The sequence below is a fragment of the Scyliorhinus torazame genome, chromosome 7 (genome assembly GCF_047496885.1).
Source record: "Scyliorhinus torazame isolate Kashiwa2021f chromosome 7, sScyTor2.1, whole genome shotgun sequence".
Taxonomy (NCBI): Eukaryota; Metazoa; Chordata; class Chondrichthyes; order Carcharhiniformes; family Scyliorhinidae; genus Scyliorhinus; species Scyliorhinus torazame.
This window is the reverse complement of record NC_092713.1, coordinates 132,748,201-132,773,623: the sequence shown is the minus strand read 5'-3', so window position 1 is coordinate 132,773,623 and position 25,423 is coordinate 132,748,201. Positions and strand designations below refer to the sequence as shown.

General features: G+C 46.3%; 1 protein-coding gene across 5 annotated transcripts in view; it reads left to right on the top strand.

Annotated features, from left to right (window-relative positions):
* The window catches only part of nos1apa (nitric oxide synthase 1 (neuronal) adaptor protein a), a 595,509-nt gene that overhangs the window by 537,523 nt on the left and 32,563 nt on the right, over positions 1–25,423 (top strand). For 4 of the 5 annotated variants that reach the window (XM_072511504.1, XM_072511503.1, XM_072511506.1 and 1 more), the window contains one exon: positions 709–858. In XM_072511504.1, the coding sequence (XP_072367605.1) occupies positions 709–858 (150 nt within the window). Of the gene's footprint in view, positions 1–708; positions 1,512–25,423 lie in introns of those variants that run through there. The other variant, XM_072511507.1, reaches the window with a different exon arrangement.

Here is a 25,423-nt window from a genome sequence, read left to right as displayed (position 1 = left end):
GGAGAATGTGCAAACTCCACACGGACAGTGACCCAAAGCTGGGATCGAACCTGCGACCTCGGCGCCATGAGGCAGCGGTGCTAACCACTGCGCCACCGTGCTGCCCACTAAGGAAATTGATGTTAATCATTCATTTAAAGAACATAAGATGTTAGAAATGTTCAGCATGTCTATGGAGAGAAACAAATAACTTCTCAAATTCATGATCTTTGATCAGAATCATTCTTTGTAATAGTTGTACATCTGTGTTGATGATCTGACTGTTCACTCAGACACTTATCCAAACAAAGTGTCAGCACTGCCCCAAGTTTGTAGATTTATTTTTATTTTGCAATTAAAGGGTAATTTAGCATGGCCAATCCACCTACCTTGCATGTCTTTGGTTTGTAGGCGTGAGACCCATAGTTTGTAGATCTTTTTATGTAGGCAGTTGTCTCCGGCTGATTTTTATAAGCAGTGCATTGAATGCCACCAGATTTTTAATGCAGCCCCTGCGGTGGCAGAATGGGTGGGGTGAGACTTGGGGGGACCAATTGTAGTTTTCAAATTCAAGCTGGCTGCATTGGATTGAGTTTCCCCTTTTACTCTCCCCCCATAACCCTCCTGCATGCCTCACTGAAGAGCTGGCCGGGGGAACCAAGACATCAGGGTAATAGGGTGTTGTAAGCAGCCACTGTGACATGGTCTCGCTTTTCCTTGCTTTTTCAGCTGGCTCGCAGGACAGTTTGTTGGAAATTACCTACCGATCGACTGTGCCACCAGTGCTGTGCGACCCCACAACGCCCAAACCCGAGGACATCTGCTTACCACCTCTATGTGACGGATCGGACCTCACTCTTCCTCTGGGAAGTCCATTAGGTATGGATGACTGTCTGGTAAAACTGGAGTGCTTCCACTTCCTGCACAATGAAAAGAGATCCCGTGAAGAATTCATGGGAAGCCTGGAGTTGATCAAATTCCGAGAGTCAGGAATAGCATCTGAATACGAGTCTAATACAGATGAGAGTGAGGAAAGGGACTGCTGGGTAAATGAAGAATCAGTTCGGTTAATGAATGTGCTGAAGAGGCAGGAGATGGGGGATTGCCTTGACGATGAAATTGCGGTGTAAAAGCCACTGGTTCTATTTATGAAAGAAATTTAAATGTGACGCATTTTCCAATGGTCAACCAGACTGAGCTGTCACATGTAAATAATGGTAACGGATTTTCAATTCTGACATAATCCTGTTGATTTAAAGTGACGGTAATGCAATCTGTTTAAAATCAACCTGTACCATGCTTCTTTAAATATCTAGTTTCCTGAGTTTAAATAAAATAAATTGAAGCATCATCATATTCTTTAAACTTTGAGAAATGGTAGAAGCTTAGAAATATTTGAAGATGGCTGCAGAGATACAATTACAAACAATTAGTCAATCCGATCAGTGTAGGCATTGCCTCTTTATACTGAAACCTTTGAACCTTCAATAAAGTGGTCACTTGTGTATTGAAGTCACAATCGCTGAAAAGGTCAACATTCCATCCTATCTGCTGGCTACACCTGCACTTCACTCACCAAATGTACATTTTGTTGGTTCGCAACAGACAGGAGTGGAGAGTCTGTTACCTGGGGCGTCATTCTCCGACCCCCCGCCGGGTCGGAGAATGGCCGTTGGCCGCTGTGAATCCCGCCCCCGCCGAAGTCTCCGGTACCGGAGATTGGGCGGGGGCGGGAATCGGGCCGCGCCGGTTGGCGGGACCCCCCGTTCAATTCTCCGGCCCGGATGGGCCGAAGTCCCGCCCAGAAATTGCCTGTCCCGCCGGCGTAAATCAAACCTGGTATTTACCGGCGGGACCAGGCGGCGTGGGCGGGCTCCGGGGTCCTGGGGGGGGCGCGGGGCGATCTGACCCCGGGGGGTGCTCCCACGGTGGCCTGGCCCGCGATCGGGGCCCACCGATCCGCAGGCGGGCCTGTGCCGTGGGGGCACTCTTTCCCTTCCGTCTCCGCTACGGCCTCCACCATGGCGGAGGCGGAAGAGACTCTCCCCACTGCGCATGCGCGGGAAACTTTCAGCGGCCGCTGACGATCCCACGCATGCGCCGGGAAACTGTCAGTGGCCGCTGACGCTCCCGCGCATGCGCCGCATTTCCGCGCCAGCTGGCGGGGAAACAAACGCCATTTCCGCCAGCTGGCGGGGTGGAAATCCCTCCGGCGTCGGCCTAGCCCCTCAATGTTGGGGCTAGGCCGCCAAAGATGTGGAGCATTCGCACCTTTGGGCTGGCGCGATGCCCGTCTGATTGGCGCTGTCTTTGGCACCAGTCTGCGGACATCGCGCCGTTGGGGGAGAATTTCGCCCCTGATGCTTGTTCACTTGTCATAGTCACTTTGGGAATAACCTTGAGGGCCACTTGAACACTAATGATGGACATTTGAAGGCTTTTGTCGCTCTGGATTGCACATCTCTTTGAAAACTAATTACTACAAACACTGGGCAAAATTCTCCCCCAACGGCGCGATGTCCGCCGACTGGCGCCAAAGACGGCGCCAATCTGACGGGCATCGCGCCGGCCCAAAGGTGCGGAATGCTCCGTATCTTTGGCGGCCTAGCCCCAACATTGAGGGGCTAGGCCGGCGCCGGAGGGATTTCCGCCCCGCCAGCTGGCGGAAATGGCGTTTGTTGCCCCGCCAGCTGGCGCGGAAATGCGGCGCATGCGCGGGAGCGTCAGCGGCCGTTGACAGTTTCCTGGCGCATGCGCAGTGGGGAGAGTCTCTTCCGCCTCCGCCACGGTGGAGGCCGTAGCGGAGGCGGAAGGGAAAGAGTGCCCCCACGGCACAGGCCCGCCCGCGGATCGGTGGGCCCCGATCACGGGCCAGGCCACCGTGGGGGCACCCGCCGGGGTCAGATCGCCCCGCGCCCCCCCCAGGACCCCAGAGCCCGCCCACGCCGCCTGGTCCTGCCGGTAAATACCAGGTTTGATTTACGCCGGCGGGACAGGCAATTTCTGGGCGGGACTTCGGCCCATCCGGGCCGGAGAATTGAACGGGGGGTCCCGCCAACCGGCACGGCCCGATTCCCGCCCCCGCCCAATCTCCGGTACCGGAGACTTCGGCGGGGGCGGTGGCGGGATTCACGGCGGCCAACGGCCATTCTCCGACCCGGTAGGGGGTCGGAGAATGACGCCCACTGTTTCCAAAACAACACATGCAGGAATTTGACAGCAAAGGTTTTGCACCCTTAAACCCTGCTCTGATCCATGTTGAATTTGAAGTTTTTTTTATTAATGCATTATCCATCACAAAAAGGTCCTGCATTCTTCCAGAATGTTGAAGCAACAGGTCCACTAACATGGTAGATTCATTATTCATTTTGGGCCCTGTCTTTAAGAAAAAATGTTTGGCAAATCGTCTTGTTTTTGTTTCGGCCACCACAAACATCAAACCCTTACATGTGATGTCATCACATCCAGAAGGTGCAATGTGACTCTGGGTCTTCTCCCTTCCACAAAGCAAGATTAGCCACTCAGTATGGTCATGATAAATCCTGCCCACTTCCACACAGTGATGGAGATGAGGGGAGAGGGAGGATATCGTCCATTACTCTGTAACAGTGTCAAGTGTTGGTTTATGGCAGACTGGAAGGAAATTCTTTGTATTCAGCTGCCATTAGTTGGGACTAATGACCTCCCATAGATTACTCCACAGTCTACTAGATGGATAGTGAGAAGTTATTTTGCCGAATGCTTTGCATGTATCGGGAGTCAGCAATGTCAGCTCCAAATGGGTCCCAATTTTGAACTTGTCATATAACAGACGGCCTTCATTAATCTCCCGTCAACCTCGCGAAATAACACAGATTTTGGAACTCATTTTCTGCCTTACAGCAAACCGTTTTGAATGTGTAAAACAAAGTAGATGCGAGATAAAGGCTGAAATAGGAGAAAATAGGGGCTGTCGATAATGATAATAATTGCTTATTGTCACAAGTAGGCTTCAGTGAAGTTACTGTGAAAAGTCCCTAGTCGCCACATTTCGGCGCCTGTTCGGGGAGGCCGGTACGGGAATTGAACCCACGCTGCTGGCCTTGTTCTGTATTACAAGCCAGCTGTTTAGCCCACTGTGCTAAACCAGCACAGGAGATCCTGGAGATCATGATGGAAGAGAATAGGGAGAAGAGGCAGTCAGGGGAGCAATTTTATATAACAGACTATTTAAATGTATTTTTAATATGGCGATTAGATATTTTATGACTAACATCTCAACAGCTAATTGAAGAATATTAGAGGTTTTTCATGATTACTGTATTCAAACTAAAATATTATTGTAGAAAGGAGGTAACACAGAGAGTTCAGAACCCCTTTGATGAATTGCTACTCCAGGGTTAATCCTCCTATTCAAGCATTGCTGCTGCCAGTGATGTTTCATATTTAAGCGTTTGGGGTCTTTTGGGTTTTTAATGTGGATTAAATCAACGCATGGCATCTGGAGCAGCAGAATAAAACCTTGCATAAAACTGAAAACTAATAAATTCTCGTGGAACCGATATTAGCAAGGGATTTCTGGGTGACAGTTTAATATCAGGAGTCAGTTTCTGCTTACAAATCACTCCAACTCTACCTTTGTGGTTTCTGGCATTTTATAAATCTCCTTGATTTCATATCACTGCCTAATCACCTTATCTATTATTCTAGTCTTGATTGCATTTTTATGGCCATTTTATTTATAGTCTGTACTGAATATTCCAGTATGATGGTGTATTTCGAAAAGGAGAAGACAAGTTGAAGCGAAGCAGGTTTGAGATGCTCCCTTCAAGCTGCTCTAGTTAGAGGTTGTGATTTTGAACTCACTAACTCGCCCACCAAGCCTCTCAGATCCCTTTCGGACCACAGCAGAGGTTAGATTTGATCACCCATTGCACTCCATGCAGATTCTTATTGCTATGACAGCGCCAGAGGATAGAGGAGTGTCTGGATGTCACCAGCTGCCCCTCCATCCCATGGAGGAGTTCAGGAGCCCCAGACACCTGAAGGGAAGGGATTCGGCATGAGCACAGCCCAGGGCCTTCCACCCAGGAAACCCTGCCCGTTTCACATCCACCTCCCACCCATGCAGCTCAAAGGTAGGCCTGGTCCCTCAAGGTCTAGACGCCCCAGGGGACACTGGCCAAGGTCGCTTCAGGCAACAGGCTGTGGAAGGTAGTAGGCCAGCTCAACCTCAGCTGTGGATCCTGGTTATACACCTAGACATTGTGGAAGGGTGAGGAAGAGTAAGAAATGATCGACACCTAGTGAGCACGGGTGATGCTAGGCATTAGTAAAGATAAGCCACCATTGTAATAGTGCATTTGGATAAAAACGTACTTCTTCACCGATATGGATCCTCTACGCTGCAATGTCATGGTGCCATGAACAGCTGTTAAGGCCTGCGAGTGAGATTCCAAGACTGAACGCCCCTTCCTTGCCACAAGTTGCACTTAATTCGGCCTCCCCCCCCCCCCCCCCCCCCACATCCTCTCTGGTGCCCCCTTTGCAATTGGAACCCTGGAGTGTGATGGCGACCTGAGTGCTCACCTCCAATATCCCCTTTGGAGGTGAGGTCACCAGCTTCGCATTTTCATACAGCTGTTGTAAATCATGCTGGCATGACGTCACGCTGCCGCCCGATGAATAATCAGTGAGTTGGGGAGCGGGGAAGTTGCGGTGGGAGGGCTCGCTAATACGGGGGTAGATTCACCGCCACCGGTAACTGAGTTCCTACTGTGGAGGAGAATCACGCATCAGGTGCCGATCCCATTCCGATGCTCTGTCCCCCACCACCAGCGGCAGCGCGCTACACGCCTCATGCCGGCGGGAGGATACAAATGAATCATTTGAACAAATTTGCATCCGATTAACAGTCTGGCAACCCGATTCTCCACGCCTCCGTGATGCTCCAATCCTCTCGGCCAGGATTCATGCGAGTATGGATTGGAGCAAGTATTTTTAAGCATGGCCTTGAAGTTATGGACCTCATGGTGAGTTAAGGGGGTCTATATGTAACATAGATGCCCTAAAGGTCCATTCGAGGGCCTCATCCTTCCACCCAAATCCTGCCCAACCCACCCCCACCCCTCCATCAAAGACCCCCCAACAGTCCTCCCTGACCCCCATCAGAAACCCGCAATCGATCCTCCCAATCAGTTCTCCCCCATCAAATCCCCCCATCAGTAACAGCCTCCATAGCAGTGATACCCCCATCAGTCACCCCTGCCTGGGAGCTAAAGAGCAGTCCAGGCAGAAACAGTGAAAATTCACTGCCTTTTCACTTACCTGTCCCTTACACCTACTGCCTCAGAAAGAGGTGTGGAAATCATCAGTTGTGACTTCATAGAAAGCCAAAACACCTTGTAAGGCTTTAAACCCACTCAGATCATTTGATCTGTGAGGATTCTATTCACTTTCAAAAAGAAATAGTTTTTAGTAGGCTGTAATTGACAGGGTAATAGCTTCCATATAGCCAAGTGTCTGAATCGTTTATTTTTATCTCCCTTCACACTTGAACACATCTTAAGTACCCTGCTATGAAACTAACCGCAATGTTTATAAACATCTAGGAGGTAAATGCATTCACTTCCTCTTTTTCTCAGCAGAAATCACTTAACTGCTATTGATATGATACAACCTGACAATCATAGCTAGATGTTCATAAAAATTGTGGTTAGGTTCACAGCAGGGTACCCGGAGCTGCATTCAAACATGAAAGGAAATGAAAATAAAGATTTCAGACATCTGGCTCTCTGGAAGCAATTTCCCTGTCAATAACAGCCTACTTAAAGCTATTTCTCTTTGAAAGTGAATAGCAGCCTCACAGATCAAATGATCTGAGACAGTTTAAAGCCTTGTGGTATGCTTTGGCTTTCTATGAAGTAACAGCAAATGGTTTCTACACTTCTGTCTGAGGTAGCAGGTGTAAGGGACAGGTAAGTGAAATAGCAGTGATTTTTCACTGTTTCTGTCTAAACTGCTCTTTAGTTTCCAGGTAGGGGTGACTCAGGGGGGAAGGGTTGGTGGAGGGTCTCGGGTAGGGGGGTCTGATGGACGGTCACTAATGGGGGTCAGTGACCCTACTTGTCGGAGGCTGGCAGGATTTGCTTGGTGTAGTGGGGGGACAGGATTTGCTTGGTGTGGGGGTGGTGGGGGGGGGGGTGGAGAACCAGCCGCCAGACCTTGCTATCTAGCTGTTCAAAATGATGGCCTGATAGCGGGATTCGGAACGGAATCCCGGGAGCTCCAAGCCATGCAGAGATTTGCATGGCAAGGAGAGTGATTTGCTCCTGGATGGCACTTCTAGGAGCAATCCTACTCCGGCGGGAGGAAATAGCCTCCCCAACAGAGAATCCAGTCCTCGATGCTAAAGTATTTAATGAGGTTCCTGACCTTCTGTGGCTAGATTCTCATTACGTCACCGGCAAGGGGCCTGTAAAATTGAGAATATGGTTTCGCCAGTGAGAATCGCGTTTCCCGGTTCTTGCACATTTTGCAACCGCATCGCCGTTCTCACTGGCAGCTAACGTAGGCTTAAAATCACCCCAACTGCAGAATTCACACTACAGAGTTGACAATCTCAAATCTCACCCTGCAGAATTCACAATCTCAAACCCACAGAATGCACAGTCTCATATTGCTGAATTCACAATCTCAAACAACAGAATCCGCAAACTGTCTCAATTAAGAAATAAAAGAATTGGTGCTTCCAAATGTTGGTCCCTTTTGGCATGCTGCATTTATTTTAAATTAAAAGGATAATTGGGATTGTTTCATATGAGAAAGGGGATTCTGAATTTTGCCCCTTATGAGAATCAGAGCAGTGAACAGTAAGTAGTTGAATATATTAATTTCAAAGAAAAACTTGCATTTATCTCATGCCTTCCATGACCACCAGACATCTCAAATCAATGAAATACTTTTAAAGTGTAGTCACTGTTGTAATGTAAGGAACACTACGGCCAATTTGCAAACAACAAGATCCTACAAACAGCAATGTGATAATAACCAGATCATCTATTTTTGTGATGTTGATTGAGGGGTAAATGTAAGTCAGGATACCGAAGATAACTTCACTGTTCTTTAAAATGGTGCCATGGGATCTTTTGTATCCACCTGAGAGGGTGGACAGAGCATTGGTAATAATAATAATCTTTATTAGTGTCACAAGCAGGCTTACGTTAACACTGCAATGAAGTTACTGTGAAAATCCCCGAGTTGCCACACTATGGCGCCTGTTCGGGTACACTGAGGGAGAATTCAGAATGCCCAATTCATCTAACAAGTACGACTTTCGGAGCGCCTGAAGAAAACCCATGCAGACTCCGCACAGACTGTGACCCAAGCCGGGAATTGAACCGGGGTCCCTGGCGCAGTGAAGCAACAGTGCTAACCACTGTACTATCATGCCACCCTACTTTAATATCTCATCTGAAAGACAGTACCTCAAACGGGCACAGCACTCCCTCAGCTCCACTCTGGAGTATCACCCTTGATTTTCTTTTTAATGCTCAGGTCCTGAGGTGGAATGCGGAATCTTCTGACTCTTGAGACGAGAGTGCTGAAAATTTGAGTCCAACATGTACTGATCTTTTGTGCTATTATACAGATTCACTATCGGGTACAGTAGGTGGCATGGACATGGCAGATACTACAAGTCTAAACACAGCTTGCTGTCATGTTAAACATTAAAATGCCCAAAGCATAATTGTCTTTAGTTCTCTTTAGCACTGGAACATTGGACACATTAAATCTGAATTCAGAACTGTGATTCACTTCATATCCGTCCATTGCATCTCCCCTTTGTTCACGTTAGATTTTTCTGTTTGGAATTAGTCGCTCTTAAATGATTTGTTTCTTTCCCTTTAAATCCTGTGATTAATGAGGGTGAATTGGGAGTCATACAGGTCTGCAAACTTGGCTTTTGAATAATTGAAGTGTGGGAAAGTTGCTTCATATTGTAAGCATCAAATGACTGCGTACTGACACCTTCCCATTCGATCTGCCCTAGTCATGCTGCAGAAGAAGCAACTACATTTACAGACTGAATAATAACCTCTTTTGTTGATAACCTATGTACATATAGTCAGCGTAGAATATGAGCCGGTACTTTTTAATCTAACATTTACCTACTACATTAATATATATTTTTTAGATGTAATTTGTCAGAAGTTTACTTTGTGTTTGCTTTTTAAAATATGTATAATATATATATATATATGCTGCAGTTTCTATGAACACAACACTGTTTAAACCAGCCCCAGCTACAAGGCATTTATAATGGACTATGAATAATCCTGAGTGCAAAGTGAAGGTTTATTAGCCTCACTGGGCCAGGTGCTGCAGAGGAGATTAAATGAAGGTCGTCTGTAAAATGCCAGCATTATTAGCTCAGTCCGGTGGCTCGGTAGCAGGTCCTGTACAAATTGGATTTTCAGATCTGTTTTTTCACGACTGCAAAAAGCTGCCAGTTTTTTTATGTGTGGTCTGTAACAGATTTACTAGCATTTCACTTGGATCTTTTTGATCTTCCCTCATATTGTGTAAAGGCCATCTGCTGCTTGTGGAAGGAGCTATGCATCCTTTTGCTCACAGCGATGCTCCACGCAGCGACGCACTTTGTGCAAGAAGACACGTGTTGGCAAATAATGAGCAAAATATTTACCAAAGCACTTTTTAAAAAAAAAAGACAGTTCTCTCAGCTCTGCTTTATTAAAAGGGAGATGAAAACATCAAACACAAGCTGCTTACCTTGTGGAAGCTTTAAGGCAGAATGGTAAAGGGGTAGATTTTAAAGTCTTCTTGAAAAATATTTGGCCGAAACTTGGTTTAAAACTGCAGGCTATGGACAGTGACATATCTCAGGGGTGGTGAAAATAAATTGCAGCTCCTTTAACTCTATTATTCTCAAAACAAATGAAGGGCTTGCCAAGCAGTTTCTCATAAAGACGCTGCCCTTTAAAACAACGTAGGATCGAAAGAATCGCTGTCTCGTGTGTATGTGTGAAAAATGCTTTAAGCTCTTAGCCACCCTGCCCCCTACAAAACATCATGATGCTAGCAAGAACTGACATGTTTTGCACTATAATATTATCACTGTGGGCATAAATTTGTCACTTAAAGCGAAAGGTAGGTCACAGGAAGACTCAAAGCTCATAGAATCTTACAGGACAGAAAGAGGTCGTTCATGCTTGTGCCAGCTAATTTTTTGTTTCTCTATAAATTTAGTGTACCCAATTCATTTTTTCCAATTAAGGGGCAATTTAGCATAGCCAATCCACATACCCTGCACATCTTTTGGGTTGTGGGGGAGAAACCCACGCAAACAGGGGGAGAATGTGCAAACTCCACACAGACAGTGACCCAGAGCCGGGATCGAACCTGGGACCTCAGCGCCGTGAGGCAGCAGGGCTAACCCACTGCGCCACCGTGCTGCCCGTGCCAGCTAATTTGAAAGAATTATTCACTTAGTTGTACTCCCCTGCTCTTTCTCCATATCCCTGCACATATTCTCCCCCGCCACCCAAGTTTTTCTGTCAATTATCTGTGCCCTTGGTTTATTGACCCTCCCTATTATGATCCTTATTTATTCTATTCAAACTCTAAATTATTTTGAACAACTATAATCAATTCCCCTTCATTACCATCTCTACTTTAATCACTGGTTCCTCTAATCGCTGAGAAACAAGAAGCCTGAAACTGGCCCCATTTAATAGAAAATAAATTGGGAGAAATTTAAGTCGTCAATTTTCTTCTCAAAATGGAGATCTCTAGTCGGGCAACCCTGACTGCAAGACCACCCATCTGACTGGACCCATTGCTTTGAATCCTGGATTGAAGGCCAACATGAGGGCTGCCTGGGGGAAATGTATATTTTTTTATATATATATACAAATCAGAACTCTGCTGCAAAACAGGTACTAAAACGTAACATTCAAATTTACCTTCACCTCTGAGTCATGTTTAACCATTTATGTCTGAGGTGAAACCTGTGGCAAATGAAGTGGTTCATTCGAAGATCATTCTGTGCTGAGAAACATACGGCTTCAAGTTGCGTCTAATTCTGATTCTTAATTGACATTAATTTAAACAAATCAGGAATGAAAACATTATGGGGGCGATTCTCCAATATTGAGGCCAAGTGTTCGTGCCGTCGTGTACGCCATCGCGTTTCACGACGGCGCAAACAGGGCCCGGACACGACCTATTCTGGCCCCCACAGGGGGCCAGCATGGCGCTGGAGCGGTTCACGCCGCTCCAGCGTCCTTACCGCCGCGCCAACCCGCGCATGCGCAGTTGGGCCGTGCCATCCTGCGCATGCACGGGGAACGTCTTCTGCGTGCCGGCCCCTCACCAAGATGGAGCCGGTGTTCTGGGGCCGCGTGCGGAAGGAGGTAGGCCCGGGGGGGGAGAGGCCGGCCCGCCAATCTGTTGGCCCCGATCGCGGTCCAGACCCCATCGGAGGCCACCCCGGTGAAGGAGACCCCTCCTCTTCCCCCCCCCCCCCCCCCCCAGGCCACCCCCCCAGCATTCCCACATAGTTCCCGCCGGCAGCGACCAGGGTTGGACGGCGCAGGCGGGAACCTTTTGTGTTGTAGCGGCCGCTCGGCCGATCCGGCCGGAGAATCGCCCTTCGCCGGTTCTCTGAGCGGCCCGGTGCGAATCGCGCGCCGCTGGTTTCCGGGGGTGGGAGAATCGCGTGCGGGGGTCGGGGCAGCGTGGCCCGATTCGCGCGGCGCCCTGGCGATTCTCCCACCTGGCGTGGGGGGGGAGAATAGCGCCCATGGAGTATTTTGGTGAAAGAGCGAACTTGAGCTTTGAAAGCTGAAGGCACCCTTTGATTTCAGAGGTTTAATAAAAAATTGGAAAAGGTTGAGTTGGGGGTAGTAGAGGGAGGAATCAGACAAGCATTTTTGTGTTGAGTCAAGTCTGATGGATAGTCTTCCATTACTCTTTACTCAGGGAGCTGCTGCTGCTTTCCTTAGAAGAGTAAATTAGAATGTCACATTTGAGGATTAAGTACAGTAGGTTATGGTACAAGTGCAGAGATGTAGAGTGTCAAAGCATCTCCACACTCTTTTTGAGTGGTAACCTGCAGTCTGCAGGAAAATACGGCGAAACTGTTTCTGAGAACATTGAGGACTGAGAAATAATCTGTGGCTCTCTTAATTATTTGAATATGGTTAAAAAGTACACCAGAGCATGACTGCAGAACTTCCTTTAAAGTCCACGAGTCTGTTGTAAGCTACAAAGGGTATTCAGTTATCGGGAAATAATTCTGGGCAATATGATTTAAAAGATCTGTAGCTGCCCCTTGTTCTTTATCTATCACCAAGCTTTGTTTCATAGTCATTCATGCTAATACCGTGGCTGGAACTGTGAATGTGGAGAGTGTACTTTCCCCGCTCCCACCGCCATTTTCCAATCAGCAGAGTATTAAACAGTTGTGCATCCCAGAATTAGCAGGGATGTCCAGGGCTTATATGCATGCCCATACCCAGTTCTCTTCCACTTTCTGTATATAAATAAGAAAGTATTTTGTGATGAAAAAATAGTATTTTTTGTACTGACCGAGAACAGATGCTTCTGTGTAATCATTGAGTCAGCCAGAAATATCTTTTGCTTTCTTATCTGTTGCTAGTCAGAGGTAAATGTGGGCAAATGGTAAACAACAGGGAGCAAGGCAGCCTTTACTGTTTCCTATTGATCAACTCTGGCAAATTTCCCTTGAACTGGCCTATTATCAAACGGAAGTTCGGAAATAAACCAGCCTAACACTTACAATGCACATCAGCGTACGTGCGATGATTATCAACCTAGGAACTTGGGGAAACTAATGGAAATCGTTTAGACGCATCTCTTTAATGGACTCTCGCTGCATCGATAATCAAGAAGCAGCTGTTATTGTCTAAATGTAGGCAAGTGCGGTAGGCTCAATACAACCACCTGTTCCATGGCTTTGTCTTAAAATCACCACCGAGGTTTCCTGACTTTTCATTTCTTAGTGGCTTCCCTTTCATGGGGTTGTGTACGTGATTACACCAGCACACCTGAGCTGTTGTGAGAATTGGCCCTGTTTATGAATCCGTCTGCATCTTTGCAGATCAGCAGCAAAGTATATTGAGTTGCGGGGGGTGGGACACAGAGCGGAAGGCCTTAAGAAAGCAAAATATATTTTGGACTGTCTGAGCAAATCCTACATGATGTGACCGAAACTGTTTTTTCTAATCTTTATGTTCAGGACAAGGATTTCAATCATCAGCAGTTTGATAGCCTTTTTGGACTTCTTGCTTTCAAACAATGGATTATATTTAAATAGAGCCTTTAACATAGCAAAATGTGCTAAGGTCCTCCACTAGGAGGATGAGGGCCCAGGGTCGGAGAGGATATTGGACAAAGGCAGGATTTTCATAGACCAAGCTTTATGTGAACAATAATAAAATAAAGTTGTAGATTTCAAGTGAGGAAAGTATAAATAAAGTGTATGAAAAATCTGAGGACTACTTTTCCATCAAAATGTAAGACCATAAGGAACAGAATCAAGAGAAGGGCACTCAGCCCTTCCAAGTCTGTTCCACCATTCACTAAGATCACGGTTTCTCTTCCACCTCAGCTCCACCCTCCTTGGACTAATGCCATATCCCTTAATTCCCCTTAGTACCCAAAAATTCATTAATCTCTGCCCTGAATATACTCGGCGACTCAGCATATACTCCTGGTTAGTAAATTCAAAGTGAAGAAATGTTCCCTTATCTCTGTCCTAAATGGCCAACCTCTTATTCTGAAACTGTGACCCCCCCCTAATTCTTTATTCTTCAACCAGGGGAATTCCCTGCCCAGCACTGACCTTTCAATTCCTTTAAGAATTTTAGATGTTTCAATTAGATCACCTCACATTTTCCTAAATTAGGCCTAGTCTACTCAGTCTCTCCTCATAAGACAATTCCCCCAGCCCAGCAATCAGCACATCAAGTAGAGGCTCAGTGGCATTAAAGTTGGAGGTCCATTCCATCTGGGGTGTGCACAGTTCCCAGGCACATCAAACAAGATATGAGGGCAGAGGTTCATTTTCTCAGGCGTCTGCCTCCACCAGACTGCTCCAACATTTCTGATGCTTCCTCAATCTTACACAATTGGGTCTGCACCCGTAGGAAGCTTTGTAGCCAGAAAGTAATGTCGCTTAAGTTGAAGGTTTCAAACCTCCTGACTCACTTTCTTTCAACTTCACAGGCAGCTGCCCAAATGGAGGGCTACTGGCAATATCTGGAGGTGTACCATGCACCAGAACCCTCCACAGAATGGAGAGTTTGCAGGGTTCGCTTGATTACCCTGAGCAAAGAAGGGCTCAAATAGTCATTGAAATAATCCTCTTTAGGGACAGCACAGTAGTTGGCACTGCTGCCTCACGGCTCCGAGGACCTGGGTTTGATCTCGGCCCCTGGTCACTGTCCATGTGGAGTTTGCACATTCTCCCCGAAGCTGCGTGGGTTTCATCCCCACAACCCAAAGATGAAATGAAATGAAAATCGCTTATTGTCACAAGTAGGCTTCAAATGAAGTTACTGTGAAAAGCCCCTAGTCACCACATTCCGGCACCTGTTTGGGGACGCTGGTACGGGAATTGAACCGTGCTACTGGCCTGCCTTGGTCTGCTTTAAAAGCCAGCGATTTAGCCCAGTGTGCTAAACCAGCGACCAGACGTGCAGCGTAGGTGGATTGGCTGCACTAAATTGCCCCTTTATTGGAAAAAAAAGAATCGGAATTAATCCTCTTTTCCCCCTCCAGCTCCTGTCCAACCTGTGCTGCCCCACTTCCTTTTGAGAAACTTGGAGCCTTGAGACCTTCTGCCACCAGAATTCCCCAATGCTAATTTCCAGGACTGTAGCCACGGACTTCATAGGCCGACAGCTTTAATTTTGTTGCTGTTCCTCATTCCAAACAATGTTTCAGGAATGGAAAAGTCCCCTTTCAGGCATGCACTCCCTCTAGTGTGTTGTGTCTGCTGGGAATCGAGTGGAGGCCTGGAAAGGAATATTGTTCCTTTACATCTTTTAAACTTGAATTTACAACCTGTCAGACTGTTTTCTTCACAATATGTGATCTTACAATAATACAGGCCACTGCTCCTTTTAGCATCTCTTTATTGGTTCTGAAAGCAGTGATTTGTGCTGAGATACAATTGCATTACGCAAGTGTCAGGACCACATCAGGAGCCTAGTTGCTGAGTGTTTTCTTTTATAAATTTAGAGTACCGAATTCTTTTTTTTCCCAATTAAAGGGCAATTTAGCGTGACCATTCCACCTACCCTGCACATTTTTTTGGGTGGGGGTAAGACCCACGCAGGCACGGGGAGAACGTACACAATCCACACGGACAGTGACCCAGGGCCCAATCGAACCCGGGCCCTCGGCGCCGTGAGGCAGCAGAGCTAACCACTGTGCCACCGTGCTGCCCTGGGTGCTGAGTATTGGCATGGGTTCCAGTGCAAACCCTATCTTGTCCTTGCCTGATGTCCACACTTTCCAAAAGTCGCAAGGCAATACAACCTTCCTTCTTTATGTGGCTCAGTTCAATCCTACCATTGGAGAAGCTTAATAGAGTTGTTCAAAATGGGCCTGAGGAATACTTTGCTGCATTGAATCATGGAAGTATTTCACCTGGGGCATCATTTATTATAAAACAAATGTAGCAATATTTTTCTTGTTCAATGTGAGCTTGACAAGCCGCGCGAAGCGAGAATGACAGAACCATAGAATTCCTACAGTGCAGAAGGAGGCCATTCAGCCCATTGAGTCTGCACCAACTCTCTGAAAGAGCACCCTACGCCCACTTCGCCCTATCCCTGTATCCCCTGAGCCCCACCTAACCTGTACATCTATGGATACGAAGGGGCAATTTTAGCATGGCCAATTCACCTAACCTGCATACCTTTGGACCGTGGAAGGAAACCAGAGCACCTGGAGGAAACCCACACAGATATGGGAGAAAATGCTAATCCCGCAGTCACCCAAGACCTGAATCAAACCTGAATCCCTTTATAACTTTAAGTATGACAATTAGTTCAGCTCTCAACCTTCTGATCTCAAAAGAATTCATGCGACATTTATGAAACCTGCCCTCGCAGTTTAACCCTTTCAACCTGCTGCCATTCCTTTGTGCCCAAGAGAGACTGAATGCTGGTGATTGTAATCCTTGCACTGTATGTCTGCTCTAACAGTGAAAATTCAACTTGAGGCAAAGACTGATTCTGTTGATCAAACTCTTCACTAATATTGCTGTGTTATTTGCTTTGGAATCTTTCATACTAACATAGCAAGAGCTCATTGCTGTCTTCTGACTTTGACTCTGTAAACTTGGCTCTCTCTGACAATATTCTCTCGGTATTGTAAGTGCTCTTACTGTGTTGCTGTCCTCAAACTGCTTTCTGCTTAATAAACCTACTTTTGCATTCATGGCTGTTTCTTGTATTCTTCTTCTTGGCATTTTTTTTTACAAAAAAGGCAGTGTTAGACCCTGTTATTTCGGTTCAGACTTCTGGCTAAAAATTACATTAATGTGTGAAGACTGAAATCTTGTTCCGGAGGTGTACACCTGGATAGGGTTTTGAAGACTTAACTCCCCAATTGCGAGCAATTATGTACAAACCTAACTCTCCGTTCCCAAAGAGCAAATGTCTTGTAGCAGTAATAACCTTGGTATGGCTTCACTGGATTCCCCTGATCCTCCAGTCCAATACAGAGATCACAGGGACATGCCCAAGACCAATTCTTGGCTCTGTAAATTGATTATAATGTTACACGTTATGTCTTTAATATAATAATCCCTTCCCAGGGCAGGTTTTTCCTCACCTCGTTTGATATACTTATGGTATCTATCACTTGCCCCAAGTGACAATTCTTCATATGTGAGCCTGGTAGCCGTGCACTTTTCAGCCGGGATCTCTAAGGACTGTTAGGACATTGCAAAGTATTTCAAAATATTTACCGCACAAAGAAAACAGGCCATTTGGCCCAACCGGTCCCTGCTACTGTTTATGCTCCACAACCTTTGCATCTTGCCCTATCATTCTTTGATCCTTCATGGATTTATTGTCCTTCCATTGAAAAGCAATGCTATTCACCTCAACTATTCCATATGGTATAGAAGAAAGTTTCTATTCTTATCGGTGAGGATTTACTTGATAGACAGTGCAGTTTTGCATTATTTACAAGGAATCAAAATGAGCACATGGTATTCGGAACACAAACTGTTCGGCATCTAACTCACTTGGAGCCTTCCTGACCTCTGATGTCACAGTTACATCATCATTATCATCATAATCTCATTAATTTAACCATTAACCCTTAAAACTTTGGAAACCTTTAATTAACTGACTGAAGAAAGTGCTCCTTCAGTTCTGTGGCATAAACACACAGGTGCTGGGAATGCAGCAAATACTGGGATGATTCAATTCATAACCACTTGAAAACCAAAAGGATGTATGACCTCGCCAAACAGCAAAATTTCCAATTAAAAGGTGGAGGTCAGTTTGCTATATTTAGGATTAAACAGATACATAGGCAAATTCTGATTTGGAAATAAACAAGCATTACAAGTATGTGTGAGATAGGTGAGTGTGTGTGAGAGGTGAGAGTGTGTGAGAGGTGAGAGTGTGTGATAGGTGAGTGTGTGTGTGTGATAGGTGAGTGTGTGTGTGTGATAGGTGAGTGTGTGTGTGAGATAGGTGAGTGTTTGTGTGTGTGTGAGATAGGCGAGTGTGTGTATGTGAGATAGGTGAGTGTGTGTGTGTGTGTGAGAGGTGAGTGTGTGAGTGAGAGGTGAGTGTGTGTGATAGGTAAGTGTGTGTGATAGGTGAGTGTGTGTGTGAGATAGGCGAGTGTGTGTATGTGTGAGATAGGTCATTGTGTATGTGTGAGATAGGTGAGTGTGTGTGTGAGATAGGTAAGTGCGTCTGTGTGTGAGATAGGCGAGTGTGTGTGTGTGTGTGAGAGGTGAGTGTGTGTGCGTGAGATAGGTGAGTGTGTGTATGTGTGAGATAGGTCACTATGTGTGAGATAGGTGAGTGTGTGTATGTGTGAGATAGGTCACTGTGTATGTGTGAGATAGGTGAGTATGTGTGTGTTTGTGAGATAGGTGAGTGTGTGTGTGAGATAGGTGAGTGTGTATGTTTAAGATAGGTAAGTGTGTGTGTGATAGGTGAGTTGTGTGTGTGTGATAGGTCAGAGTGTGTGTGAGAGAGATAGGTGAGTGTGTGAGAGAGATAGGTGAGTGTGTGAGATAGGTGAGTGTGTGTGTATGAGATAGGTGTGTGTGTGAGAGGTGAGTGTGTGTGAGAGAGGGGTCATGAAATATCTTTGGCTAACAGGGTTAAGGAAAATCCAAAAGCCTTTCATTCGTATATAAGGAGCAAGAGGGTAACTAGAGAAAGGATTGGCCCACTCAAAGACAAAAGAGGGAATTTATGCGTGGAGTCAGAGGAAATGGGTGAGATTCTTAATGAGTACTTTGCATCGGTATTCACCAAGGAGAGGGACATGTCGGATGTTGAGGCTGGGATGGATGTTTAACTCTAGGTCAAGTCGGCATAAGGAAGGGGGCAGTTTTGGGTATTCTAAAAGGCATTAAGGTGGACAAGTCCCCAGGTCCAGATGGGATCTATCCCAGGTTACTGAGGGAAGCCGGGGCCTTAACAGATATCTTTGCAGCATCCTTGAGCACGGGTGAGGTCCCGGAGGACTGGAGAATTGCCAATGTTGTCCCTTTGTTTAAGAAGGGTAGCAGGGGTAATCCAGGGAATTATAGACCTGTGAGCTTGACGTCAGTGGTCGGCAAACTGTTGGAGAAGATACTGAGGGATAGCATCTATTCACATTTGGAAGAAAATAGACTTATCAGTGATAGGCAGCATGGCTTTGTGCCGGGAAGGTCATGTCTTACAAACCTAATAGAATTCTTTTGAGGAAGTGACAAAGTTAATTGATGAGGGAAGGGCTGTAGATGTCATACACATGGACTTCAGTAAGGCGTTTGATAAAGTTTCCCATGGCAGGTTGATGGGAAAAGTGAAGTCGTATGGGGTTCAGGGTGTATTAGCTAGATGGATAAAGAACTGGCTGGGCAACAGGAGACAGAGAGTAGTGGTGGAAGGGAGTGTCTCAAAATGGAGAAAGGTGACTAGTGGTGTTCCACAGGGATCCGTGCGCGGACCACTGTTGTTTGTGATATACGTAAATGATCTGGACGAAGATACAGGTGGTCTGATTAGCAAGTTTGCAGATGATACTAAGATTGGTGGAGTTGCAGATAGCGAGGAGGACTGTCAGAGAATACAGCAAAATATAAATAGATTGGAGAGTTGGGCAGAGAAATGGCAGATGGAGTTTAATCCAGGCAAATGCGAGGTGATGCATTTTGGAAGATCTGATTCAAGAGCGGACTATACGGTCAATGGAAGAGTCCTGGGAAAAATTGATGTACAGAGAGATCTGGGAGTTGAGGTCCATTGTACCCTGAAGGTAGCAACGAGGTCGATAGAGTGGTCAAGAAGGCATACAGCATGTTTGCCTTCATCGGACGGGATATTGAGTACAAGAGTCGGCAGGTTATGTTACAGTTGTATATGACTTTGGTTAGGCCACATTTGAAATACAGCGTGCAGTTCTGGTCGCCACATTACCAGAAGGATGTGGATGCTTTAGAGAGGGTGCAGAGGAGGTTCACCAGGATGTTGCCTGGTATGGAGGGTGCTAGCTATGAAGAAAGGTTGAGTAGATTAGGATTGTTTTCGTTGGAAAAACAGAAGTTGAGGGGGGACCTGATTGAGGTCTACAAAATTCTGAGAGGTATGGACAGGGTGGAGCAACAAGCTTTTTACAAGAGTGGCAGCGTCAATTACAAGGGGTCACGATTTCAAATTGAGAGGGGGAAAGTTTAAGGGAGATGTGCGTGGAACGTTTTTTACGCAGAGGGTGGTGGGTGCCTGGAACGCTTTGCCAGCGGAGGTGGTAGAGGTGGGCACGATAGCATCATTTAAGATGCATCTAGACAGATATATGAACGGGTGGGGAACAGAGGAAAGTAGATCCGAGGAAAATAGAAGACAGGTTTAGATAAAGGATCTGGATCGCCGCAGGCTGGGAGGGCTGAAGGGCCTGTTCCTGTGCTGTAATTTTCTTTGTTGTTTGTTGTTCTTTGTGTGTGTGAGAGATAGGTGAATGTGTGTTTGAGTGATAGGTGAGTGTGTGTGTTTGAGTGATAGGTGAGTGTGTGTGTGTGTGAGAGATAGGTGAATGTTTGTGTGAGAGATAGGTGAATGTTTGTGAGAGAGATAGGTGAGTGTGTGTGTGAGAGAGAGATAGGTGAGTGTGCGTGTGTGAGAGATAGATGAGTGTTTGTGTGTGAGAGATAGGTGAGTGTGAGTGTGTGAAAGTTGGTGAGTGTGTGTGAGAGATAGGTGAGTGTGTGTGTGAGAGAGAGATAGATGAGTGTGTGTGTGAGAGAGATAGGTGAGTGTGTCTGTGTGTGAGAGAGAGAGGTCAGTGTGTGTATGTGAGAGAGAGAGGTGAGTGTGTCTATGTGTGAGATAGGTGAGTGTGTCTATGTGAGTGATAGGTGAGTGTGTGTGTGAGATAGGTGAGTGTGTGTGAGATAGGTGAGTATGTGTGTGTTTGAGATTGGTGAGTGTGTGTGTGTGAGATAGGTGAGTGTGTGTGTGAGATAGGTGAGTGTGTGAGAGAGATAGGTGAGCGTGTGTGTGTGAGAGATAGGTGAGTGTGTGTGTGTGAGTAATAGGTGTGTGTGTGGGTGAGTGATAGGTGAGTGTGTGAGAGAATAGGTGAGTGTGTGTGAGAGATAGGTGAGTGTGTGTGTGAGAATAGGTGAGTGTGTGTGTGTGTGAGAATAGGTGAGTGTGTGTGTGTGAGAATAGGTGAGTGTGTGTGTGTGAGATAGGTGTGTGTGTGTGAGATAGGTGTGTGTGTGTGAGTGATAGGTGAGTGTGTGTGAGTGATAGGTGAGTGTGTGTGAGAGATAGGTGAGTGTGTGAGAGAATAGGTGAGTGTGTGTGAGAGATAGGTGAGTGTGTGTGTGAGAATAGGTGAGTGTGTGTGTGTGAGAATAGGTGAGTGTGTGTGTGTGAGATAGGTGTGCGTGTGTGAGTGATAGGTGAGTGTGTGTGAGTGATAGGTGAGTGTGTGTGAGTGATAGGTGAGTGTGTGTGAGAGATAGGTGAGTGTGTGAGAGAATAGGTGAGTGTGTGTGAGAGATAGGTGAGTGTGTGTGTGAGAATAGGTGAGTGTGTGTGTGTGAGAGAGAGGGGTGAGTGTGTGTGAGAGAGAAGCGAGTGTGTCTATGTGTGAGAGAGGTGAGTGTGTCTATGTGAGTGACAGGTGAGTGTCTGTGTGAGACAGAAGACGATGTGTGTGTGTGAGATAGGTGAGTGTGTGTGTGTGAGATAGGTGAGTGTGTGTGTGAGATAGGTGAGTGTGTGTGTGAGTGATAGGTGAGTGTGTGTGTGAGTGATAGGTGAGTGTGTGTGAGTGATAGGTGAGTGTGTGTGAGTGATAGGTGAGTGTGTGTGAGTGATAGGTGAGTGTGTGTGAGTGATAGGTGAGTGTGTGTGTGAGTGATAGGTGAGTGTGTGTGAGATAGGTGTGTGTGTGTGTGAGTGATAGGTGAGTGTGTGTGAGTGATAGGTGAGTGTGTGTGAGTGATAGGTGAGTGTGTGTGAGTGATAGGTGAGTGTGTATGTGTGAGATAGGTGAGTGTGTGTGAGAGATAGATAGGTGAATGTTTGTGTGAGAGATAGGTGAATGTGTGTGTGTGTGTGTGTGAGAGAGAGAGATAGGTGAGTGTGTCTGTGTGTATGTGAGAGATAGGTGAGTGTGTATGTGTGAGATAGGTGAGTGTGTATGTGTGAGATAGGTGAATGTGTGTGTGTGTGTGAGAGATAGGTGAATGTGTGTGTGTGTGTGAGAGAGATAGGTGAATGTGTGTGTGTGAGAGAGAGATAGGTGAGTGTGTGTGTGAGAGAGAGATAGGTGAGTGTGTCTGTGTGTATGTGAGCAAGAGAGGTGAGTGTGTCTATGTGTGAGATAGGTGAGTGTGTCTATGTGAGTGATAGGTGAGTGTGTGTGTGAGATAGAAGAGGATGTGTGTGTGTGAGATAGGTGAGTGTGTGTGTGTGAGAGATAGGTGAGTGTGTGTGTGTGAGATAGGTGTGTGTGTGAGTGATAGGTGAGTGTGTGTGGGTGAGTGATAGGTGAGTGTGTGTGAGTGATAGGTGAGTGTGTGTATGTGTGTGGTAGGTGAGTGTGTGTGATAGATGAGTGAGTGTATGTGTGATAGGTGAGTGTGTGTATATGTGTGAGATAGGTGAGTTTGTGTGAGAGAGATAGGTGAGTGTGTTTAAGAGATAGGTGAGTGTGTGTGAGAGAGAGATATGTGAATGTGTGTTTGAGTGATAGGTGAGTGTGTGTGTTTGAGTGATAGGTGAGTGTGTGCGTGTGAGTGATAGGTGGGTGTGTGTGTTTGAGTGATAGGTGAGTGTGTGTGTGTGAGTGATAGGTGAGTGTGTGTGTGAGAGATAGGTGAGTGTGTGTGAGAGATAGGTGAGTGTGTGTGAGAGATAGGTGAGTGTGTGTGAGAGATAGGTGAGTGTGTGTATGTGTGAGATAGGTGAGTGTGTATGTGTGAGATAGGTGAGTGTGTGTGAGAGATAGATAGGTGAATGTTTGTGTGAGAGATAGGTGAATGTGTGTGTGTGAGAGAGATAGGTGAATGTGTGTGTGTGTGTGTGAGAGATAGGTGAATGTGTGTGTGTGAGAGAGAGATAGGTGAGTGTGTGTGTGAGAGAGAGATAGGTGAGTGTCTCTGTGTATGTGAGAGAGAGAGGTGAGTGTGTCTATGTGTGATATAGGTGAGTGTGTCTATGTGAGTGATAGGTGAGTGTGTGTGTGAGAGATAGGTGAGTGTGTGTGAGAGATAGGTGAGTGTGTGTGAGAGATAGGTGAGTGTGTGTGTGAGAGATAGGTGAGTGTGTGTGTGAGAGATAGGTGAGTGTGTGTGTGAGAATAGGTGAGTGTGTGTGTGAGAGATAGGTGAGTGTGTGTGAGAGATAGGTGTGTGTGAGAGATAGGTGTGTGTGAGAGATAGGTGTGTGTGAGAGATAGGTGTGTGTGTAGGTGAGTGAGTGTGAGTGATAGGTGAGTGTGTGTGTGAGAGATAGGTGAGTGTGTCTATGTGAGTGATAGGTGAGCGTGTGTGTGTGTGTGAGAGATAGGTGAGTGTGTGTGTGAGAGAGATAGGTGTGTGTGTGTGAGAGATAAGTGAGTGTGTGTGAGAGATGTGTGTGTGTGTGTGAGTGATAGGTGAGTGTGTGTATGTGTGTGGTAGATGAGTGTGTGATAGGTGAGAGTGTATGTGTGATAGGTGAGTGTGTGTGTATGTGTGAGATAGGTGAGTTTGTATGAGAGAGATAGGTGAGTGTGTTTAAGAGAGATAGGTGAGTGTGTGTGTGAGAGAGATATGTGAATATGTGTTTGAGTGATAGGTGAGTGTGTGTGTTTGAGTGATAGGTGAGTGTGTGCGTGTGAGTGATAGGTGGGTGGGTGTGTTTGAGTGATAGGTGAGTGTGTGTGTTTGAGTGATAGGTGAGTGTGTGTGTGTGAGAGATAGGTGAATGTTTGTGTGAGAGATAGGTGAATGTGTGTGTGAGAGATAAGTGAATGTGTGTGTGTGTGTGTGTGTGTGTGAGAGAGATAGGTGAATGTGTGTGTGTGAGAGAGAGAGATAGGTGAGTGTGTGTGTGAGAGATAGGTGAGTGTGTCTGTGTGTATGTGAGAGAGAGAGGTGAGTGTGTCTATGTGTGAGATAGGAGAGGGTGTCTATGTGAGTGATAGGTGAGTGTGTGTGTGAGAGATAGGTGAGTGTGTGTGAGAGATAGGTGAGTGTGTGTGAGAGATAGGTGAGTGTGTGTGAGAGATAGGTGAGTGTGTGTGTGTGAGATAGGTGTGTGTGTGAGTGATAGGTGAGTGTGTGTGGGTGAGTGTGTGTGGGTGAGTGATAGGTGAGTGTGTGTGAGTGATAGGGAAGTGTGTGTATGTGTGTGGTAGGTGAGTGTGTGTGATAGATGAGTGAGTGTATGTGTGATAGGTGAGTGTGTGTATATGTGTGAGATAGGTGAGTTTGTGTGAGAGAGATAGGTGAGTGTGTGTGAGAGAGAGATATGTGAATGTGTGTTTGAGTGATAGGTGAGTGTGTGTGTTTGAGTGATAGGTGAGTGTGTGCGTGTGAGTGATAGGTGGGTGTGTGTGTTTGAGTGATAGGTGAGTGTGTGTGTTTGAGTGATAGGTGAGTGTGTGTGTGTGAGTGATAGGTGAGTGTGTATGTGTGAGATAGGTGAGTGTGTGTGAGAGATAGATAGGTGAATGTTTGTGTGAGAGATAGGTGAATGTGTGTGTGTGAGAGAGATAGGTGAATGTGTGTGTGTGTGAGAGAGATAGGTGAATGTGTGTGTGTGAGAGGGAGATAGGTGAGTGTGTGTGTGTGAGAGAGAGATAGGTGAGTGTGTCTGTGTGTATGTGAGAGAGAGAGGTGAGTGTGTCTATGTGAGTGATAGGTGAGTGTGTGTGTGAGAGATAGGTGAGTGTGTGTGAGAGATAGGTGAGTGTCTGTGTAAGAGATAGGTAAGTGTGTGTGTGAGAGATAGGTGAGTGCGTGTGTGAGGATAGGTGAGTGTGTGTGTGAGAGATAGGTGAGTGTGTGTGTGTGAGAGATAGGTGTGTGTGAGAGATAGGTGTGTGTGAGAGATAGGTGTGTGTGAGTGATAGGTGTGTGTGTGTGGGTGAGTGTTAGGTGAGTGTGTGTGAGTGATAGGTGAGTGTGTGTGAGTGATAGGTGAGTGTGTGTGAGTGATAGGTGAGTGTGTGTGTGAGATAGGTGAGTGTGTGTGTGAGAGATAGGTGAGTGTGTGTGTGAGAGAGATAGGTGAGTGTGTGTGTGAGAGAGATAGGTGTGTGTGTGTGAGAGATAGGTGTGTGTGTGTGAGAGATAGGTGTGTGTGTGAGTGATAGGTGAGTGTGTGTATGTGTGTGGTAGGTGAGTGTGTGATAGGTGAGTGAGTATGTGTGATAGGTGAGTGTGTGTGTATGTGTGAGATAGGTGAGTTTGTGTGAGATAGATGGGTGAGTGTGTTTAAGAGAGATAGGTGAGTGTGTGTGTGAGAGAGATATGTGAATGTGTGTTTGAGTGATAGGTGAGTGTGTGAGTGATAGGTGGGTGGGTGTGTTTGAGTGATAGGTGAGTGTGTGTGTTTGAGTGATAGGTGAGTGTGTGTGTGTGAGAGATAGGTGAGTGTGTATGTGTGAGATAGGTGAGTGTGTATGTGTGAGATCGGTGAGTGTGTGTGAGAGATAGATAGGTGAA